The sequence below is a fragment of the Panulirus ornatus genome, chromosome 18 (genome assembly GCF_036320965.1).
Source record: "Panulirus ornatus isolate Po-2019 chromosome 18, ASM3632096v1, whole genome shotgun sequence".
In the NCBI taxonomy this organism is placed as follows: domain Eukaryota; kingdom Metazoa; phylum Arthropoda; class Malacostraca; order Decapoda; family Palinuridae; genus Panulirus; species Panulirus ornatus.
Genome location: NC_092241.1, coordinates 43298715 through 43306413, shown reverse-complemented (window position 1 = coordinate 43306413; position 7699 = coordinate 43298715). Strand labels below are relative to the sequence as shown.

The 7699-nt window shown below is 40.5% G+C and overlaps 1 protein-coding gene across 2 annotated transcripts in view; it reads left to right on the top strand.

Moving 5' to 3' along the window:
- TyrRS-m (Tyrosine--tRNA ligase, mitochondrial) overlaps positions 1-7699 on the top strand; it is a 196533-nt gene that overhangs the window by 166992 nt on the left and 21842 nt on the right. Inside the window, exon 9 of one of the 2 annotated variants that reach the window (XM_071673002.1) lies at positions 4694-4760. In XM_071673002.1, the coding sequence (XP_071529103.1) occupies positions 4694-4760 (67 nt within the window). Of the gene's footprint in view, positions 1-4693; positions 4792-7699 lie in introns of both variants that reach the window. The other variant, XM_071673004.1, reaches the window with a different exon arrangement.

The following is a 7699-nucleotide window of genomic DNA, read 5'->3' as shown; positions in this document are numbered from 1 at the left end:
AGCACGTCAACCCCGGTATACCACATCGATCCAATTCACTCTATTCCTTGCCCTTCTTTCACCCTCCTGCATGTTCAGGCCCCGATCACACAAAATCTTTTTCACTCCATCTTTCCACCTCCAATTTGGTCTCCCACTTCTCCTCGTTCCCTCCACCTCCGACACATATATCCTCTTGGTCAATCTTTCCTCACTCATTCTCTCCATGTGCCCAAACCATTTCAAAACACCCTCTTCTGCTCTCTCAACCACTCTCTTTTTATTTCCACACATCTCTCTTACCCTTACGTTACTTACTCGATCAAACCACCTCACACCACACATTGTCCTCAAGCATCTCATTTCCAGCACATCCATCCTCCTGCGCACAACTCTATCCATAGCCCACGCCTCGCAACCTTACAACATTGTTGGAATCACTATTCCTTCAAACATACCCATTTTTGCTTTCCGAGATAATGTTCTCGACTTCCACACATTCTTCAAGGCTCCCAGAATTTTCGCCCCCTCCCCCACCCTATGATCCACTTCCGCTTCCATGGTTCCGTCCGCTGCCAGATCCACTCTCAGATATCTAAAACACTTTACTTCCTCCAGTTTTTCTCCATTCAAACTTACCTCCCAATTGACTTGACCCTCAACCCTACTGTACCTAATAACCTTGCTCTTATTCACATTTACTCTTAACTTTCTTCTTTCACACACTTTACCAAACTTAGTCACCAGCTTTTGCAGTTTCTCACATGAATCAGCCACCAGCGCTGTATCATCAGCGAACAACAACTGACTCACTTCCCAAGCTCTCTCATCCCCAACAGACTTGGAGGTGGAAAGATGGAGTGAAAAAGATTTTGTGTGATCGGGGCCTGAACATGCAGGAGGGTGAAAGGAGGGCAAGGAATAGAGTGAATTGGATCCATGTGGTATACCGGGGTTGACGTGCTGTCATTGGATTGAATCAGGGCATGTGAAGCGTCTGGGGTAAACCATGGAAAGCTGTGTAGGTATGTACATTTGCGTGTGTGGACGTATGTATATACATGAGTATGGGGGTGGGTTGGGCCATTTCTTTCGTCTTTTCCTTGCGCTACCTCACAAGCGCGGGAGACAGCGACAAAGCAGAAAAAAAATATATATATTTTTTTATTATTTATTATTTTTTATTATGTGAAGCGTCTGGGGTAAACCATGGAAAGCTGTGTAGGTATGTATATTTGCGTGTGTGGACGTATGTATATACATGTGTATGGGGGGTTGGGCCATTTCTATCGTCTGTTTCCTTGCGCTACCTCGCAAACGCGGGAGACAGCGACAAAGTATTAAAAAAAAAAAAAAATATATATATATATATATATATATGGTGAGGTGCCTGAGGGTTGGCGGAATGCGTGCATAGTGCCATTGTACAAAGGCAAAGGGGATAAGAGTGAGTGCTCAAATTACAGAGGTATAAGTTTGTTGAGTATTCCTGGTAAATTTTATGGGAGGGTATTGATTGAGAGGGTGAAGGCATGTACAGAGCACCAGATTGGGGAAGAGCAGTGTGGTTTCAGAAGTGGTAGAGGATGTGTGGATCAGGTGTTTGCTTTGAAGAATGTATGTGAGAAATACTTAGAAAAGCAAATGGATTTGTATGTAGCATTTATGGATCTGTAGAAGGCATATGATAGAGTTGATAGAGATGCTCTGTGGAAGGTATTAAGAATATATGGTGTGGGAGGCAAGTTGTTAGAAGCAGTGAAAAGTTTTTATCGAGGATGTAAGGCATGTGTACGTGTAGGAAAAATATATATATATATATATATATATATATATATATATATATATATATATATATATCTATGATATATATATATATATATATATATATATATTTTTTTTTTATTTTGCTTTGTCACCGTCTCCCGCGTTAGTGAGGTAGCGCAAGGAAACAGACGAAAGAATGGCCCAACCCACCCACATACACATGTATGTACATACACGTCCTTCCGTGCATATATACATACCTATACATCTCAATGCATACATATATATACACACAGACATATACATATATACACATGTACATAATTCATACCGTCTGCCTTTATTCATTCCCATCGCCACCTCGCCACACATGGAATAACAACCCCCTCCCCCCTCATATGTGCGAGGTAGCGCTAGGAAAAGACAACAAAGGCCTAATTCATTCACACTCAGCCTCTAGCTGTCATGTAATAATGCACCAAAACCACAGCTCCCTTTCCACATTCAGGCCCCACAGAACTTTCCATGGTTTACCCCAGATGCTTCACATGCCCTGGCTCAATCCATTAACAGCACGTCGACCCCGATATACCACATTATTCCAATTCACTCTATTCCTTGCACGCCTTTTACCCTCCTGCATGTTCAGGCCCCGATCACTTAAAATCTTTTTCACTCTATCTTTCCACCTCCAATTTTGTCTCCCACTTCTTGTTCCCTTCCCCTCTAACAGATATATCCTCTTGGTCAATTTTTCGTCATTCATTCTCTTTATGTGACCAAACCATTTCAAAACACCCTCTTCTGCTCTCTCAACCACGCTCTTTTTATTACCACACATCTCTCTTACCCTGTTATTACTTACTCGATCAAACTACCTCACCCCTTATATTGACCTCAAACATTTCATTTCCAACACATCCATCCTCCTCCACACAACCTTATCTATAGCCCATGCCTCACAGCCATATGATATTGTTGGAACTACTATTCCTTCTTACGTACCCATTTATGCTCTCCAAGATAATGTTCTTTCCGTCTTCACATTCTTCATCACTCCCAAAACCTTTGCCCCCTCCCCCAGCCTGTGACTCACTTCCACTTCCATGGTTCCATTTGCTGCTAAGTCCACTCCCAGGTATCTAAAACATTTTACTTCCTCCAATTTTTATTCATTCAAACTGACATCCCAATTTACTTGTCCCTCAGCCCTTCTGAACCTAATAACCTTGCTCTTATTCACATTTACTCTCAGGTTTCTCCTTTCACACACTTTTCTAAACTCAGTCATCAACTTCTGCTGTTTCACATTCAAATCAGCCACCACAGCTGTATCATTGGCGAACAACAACTGACTCACTTCCCAGGCCCTCTAATCCCCAACAGACAGCATACTCAACCCTCTCTCCAAAATTCTTGCACTTACCTCCCTGACCACCCCATCCATAAACAAATTAAACAACCATGGGGACATCATACACCCCTGCAACAGACTGACCTTCTCAGGAAACCAATCATTCTCCTCACTTCTTACCCATACACTTGCCTTACATCCTTGGTAAAAGCTTTTCACTCCTTCACCAGCTTACCTCCCACACCATATACTCTCAAGACCTTTCACAAAGCATCTCTATCAACCCTATCATATGCCTTCTCCTGACCCATAAATGCTACTTAAAAATCCATCTGTTTTTCCAAGTATTTCTATCTCATAGTCTTCAAAGCAAACACCTGATCCACACATCCTCTTCCACTTCTGAAAGTACACTGCTCTTCCCCAGTCTGATACTCTGTATATGCCTTCACCCTCTCAATCAATACCTTCCCATACAATTTCCCAGGAATACTCAAGAAACTTTTGCCTCTGTAGTTTGAACACTCACCTTTATCCCCTATGCCTTTGCACAGTGGCATTATGCATGCATTCTGCCAATCCTCAGGCACTTCACTGTGAGCCATACTTATATTGAATATCCTAACACAGTCACCCCTTTCTTAATGAATTCCACTGCAATACCATCCAATCCCACTGCCTTGTTAGATTTCATCTTCCACAAAGCTTTCACTACCTCTTCTCTTTTAACCAAACCATTCTCCCTGACCCCTCTCACTTCGCACACCACCCCAACCAAAACACCCTACGTATGCCATATATTTTTTTTTTCATGCATTTTTGCCATTTCCCTTGTTAGCAAGGTAGCTTTAAGAACAGAAGACTGAGCCTTAGATGGAATATTTTCACTTGGCCCCCTTCTCTGTTCCTTCTTTTGGAAAATTAAAAAAATGGGAGGGGAGGATTTCCAACCCCCTGCTCCCTCCCCTTTTAGTTGCCTTCTACAACATGCAGGGAATACATGGAAAGTATTCTTTCTTCCTTATCACTGATATATGTGTGTGTGTGTTGTATTAATAGGATGCCCTTGGTTAGGTGTTCAGTTGTCTTTGCCATCACAGCTAGAAGGTATTGCTCTGTCACTTTATGTGAACACTTTGCCATGGAAGGGCATCATCCTGTGTAATCACTTGGTTTCTTAATAGAATAGGGATGGCAATTGTGAACTTGAAAGTCTTATTTTATATGGTATCTCATGTCATTTCAATGCTCTTTTAGAACACTTTGAGTCTTTGATGCTGCCACTTCTACTATACCCATTTTGGCATTATCACTTTTTGGGTCCATCTTTTTGAAATCTTCCCTTAAACATTTTGCTTGTGGTAGCAGTTGCATCCTTTGTACTGTGATATTTATGCAGCATGTGTTAGTCACAATATTATTTTCAAGGGTAAATAGACTTCTGTAAGTTGTTGTTCAACATAAGCAACAAATAACAAAGCAAAATCACTAGAGGTATGGGGTCTCCTGTATGATTTTCATTTCTTATTGATAGGAAGTCTTCATTGTACTTCATTACACTACAAAGAAATTTTATTTGTATTTCTTTTTCAGAGCAATCCAGAAAAACGACATGCTCAGAAAATATTGGCAGAAAAAGTTACTCTTCTTGTACATGGTCGTAAGTTCAGTAATGATAAAATGTTCTCAAGGTAGTTATTCAATCCTGAAGATATGATGTAAACATTATTTAAAGCTTAAGTCATTTTTCAGTAGACTCTAATGTTTTTATGAGAGTACTGAATTAAGATGATGGCTTGTAAGGGAATAGCATAAGTAAAGTAAAAGGATTCAGTTAATGATTCCATGTGGAAGAATTGCATTGATAGATTAACAAGTGGGTTTCTGCAATCAGTTTGATGTTTGAAGATTTGTTTGGATTTCTATAGAATGAAGAAAATTGCATATATGAAGAGGAGATGGAATGAATACTTTGAAGGAATGTTGAATGTGTTTTAAGATAGGATGGGAGGTGTAGAGTGTTTGGGTCATCGTGGTATGTGAAGGTAAAGTCTTAGTAAGTGTTGTGGTAAAAAGACAAGTAGTGAAAGCTTTGCATTTGATGAAATGTGGCAGTTGTCTTTATTAAGAAAGGAGATGACTGTGTAACTGATGAGTTAGTTAGGATTTTCAATGTGTGCTTGAGGATCAGCAGAATGCCTGTATAGTGCAATTTTTAAAGGTAAGGGGGACAAAGGTAAGTGCTTGAATTACAGAGGTATAAATTTGTTGAGTGTTCAAGGTTGGTTTCATGGAAAAGTGGTGATTGAGAGGGTGGTGCCATGAACAGATCATCAGACTGGAGGAAAAAAAATGGTTTCAGGAATGGTAAAGGAAATGCAGATCAGGTGTTTGCTTTGTAGAATATGTGTGAGAAAAACATCGAAAAACAAAAGGATTTGTATGTAGCATTTATATATATGGAGAAAGCATATGATAGGGTTGATAGAAATGCTCTTTGGCAAGGTGCTGCAAGTATACAGAATGAGAGGAAAGCTAATGGAAGCAGTGAGGTGTTTTTATCAAGAGAGTAACGCATTTATGCGAATAGGTAGAGCGGGGGTTAAGTAGTTCCAGGTGAATGTGGGTCTATGGCAAGGTTGTGTGATATCAACATAGCTGCTTAATCAGTACATGAGGGGACTGGGGAGGGAGATGAATGCAAGGGTTTTGGAGCAGGTATGCAGTCTGTTTGGGATGAGGGTGGCCTGGTAGGTGGGTCAGTTGTTGTTTGCTGATGATATAGCACTGATGGTAGATTCAAGTGAAAAAGTGCAGAAGCGGTTTTCTGAGTTTGGGAAACTATGTCAAAGGAGTAATTTGAAAGTAATTTGAACAAAAGCAAGGTTATTTGGTTTAGCAGTGAAAAGATAGGTTATATGAAGTGTGAATTTATATGGAGAGAACCTGGATGAAGTTGAGTGTTTTAAATACCAGGAGTGGATATGGCAGCAGGTGGAACCATGGGAGATGAAATGAGCCTTGGGGTGGTTGTGGGAGCAAGTCTTGGGTGCATTGTGGAATATGTGGAAAGAGAGGTCACTGTCTTTTAGGGCAAAGACAGATGGTATGTTTGATAATGTAGTAGTTGTGTTCATGCTGTATGCATGCGAGACATGGACCTTATTCATAATTTCAAGGCTAAGACAGTTGTGTTGGAAATGAAATGTTTGAGGACGGATGTGGTGTGAGAAGGATTGATAAAATCAGAAATTATTGGGTAAGTGAGGGGTGTTTTAGTAAGAGAAGTATTTATGAAAGAGAGCTGAAGAGGGTACGTTGAAATGGTTAGAACACATGGAAAGGATGAGTGAGGTAAGGATAACTAAGAGGGTATGCATGTCAGAAGTGGAAGGAACAGGGAAAAGGGTAAACCAAGAAAGTGAAAGGATAAATTGAAAGTTGCTTTGAAAGATCAAGGCCTGAACATACAGGGGGATGTAAGGCATGTAAGCAATTGATCAGACTGGAGTGATATGATTTATGTGAGGCAATGTATGCTTAGTGAACTGAACCATGCCATATGAAACTGTTGGGGGAAACCATGGAAAGGCTTGTGGGGTCTGACTTTGGATAAGGGATTCTGGTTTTGGTGCATTATACATGGCAACTAGAGAGTGGATGTGAGTGAGTAAGGCCATTTCTCTTTCTGTTCCTGTTGTTATTTTGGTAATGTGGGATGCAGCAAACATGCTTGAAAAGAAAGAAATGTTTTATTCATACATTTATATAGTTCATCGCTGACTGCCAAGAAAGAGTAACTCTCAATGGCTTCACCTACAAAAGACTTAAATTCTACAATGGATTTCCACAAGAAGCAGTTCTTTCTTTAATTCTCGTCTGTCTTTTCCTACAAAACATATAGCAAACCACAATATGAAGGTTCTTTCATATGCAGACAGCCTTACAATCACATCACAAAAACCTAACACTAAAGTGGCAACAATAAACATGCAGCACTACATTCCACATTTGGAACAGTGGTTCACCTGAAACAAAATATCTCTATCTGAAAAGAAGTGTTTAATCTCTCTTTTAACTAATGCCAGACAGAAATAAACCAAGTTCAAACCTTCCAGTCACCTTGAATAAAGGATGGCTGCATCTTCTCTCACCCATTCTCTAGCTCTCTTGTGTAATGCCTTTTTTGTCTGTTTCCCTGGCGCTACCTTGCTGATGCATTGTTGGGCATGTGAAAGAGCAATTTTTTGATGTAAATGTGCTGAGATGGGCAGCTGATGGGATGTCTGATCACTGTCTTGTAGCGGTGAAGGTGAAGATTTGTACAGGTTTTCAAGAAAGAGGAGAGAATATCGGGCACAGCACATCCACCTCATTATACCACATTGTTCCAATTCACTCTATTCCTAACACACTTCTCACCTTCCTGATTCTTCAGGCCCTGATCACTCAAAAAGATTTTCACTCCATCCTTCCACCTCCAATTTGGTCTCCCATTTCTCCTTGTTCCCTCCATCTCTGACACACATATATCCTCTTTGTCAACCTTTACTTGCTCATTCTCTCCATATGTCCAAACCATTTTAACACACCCCCTTC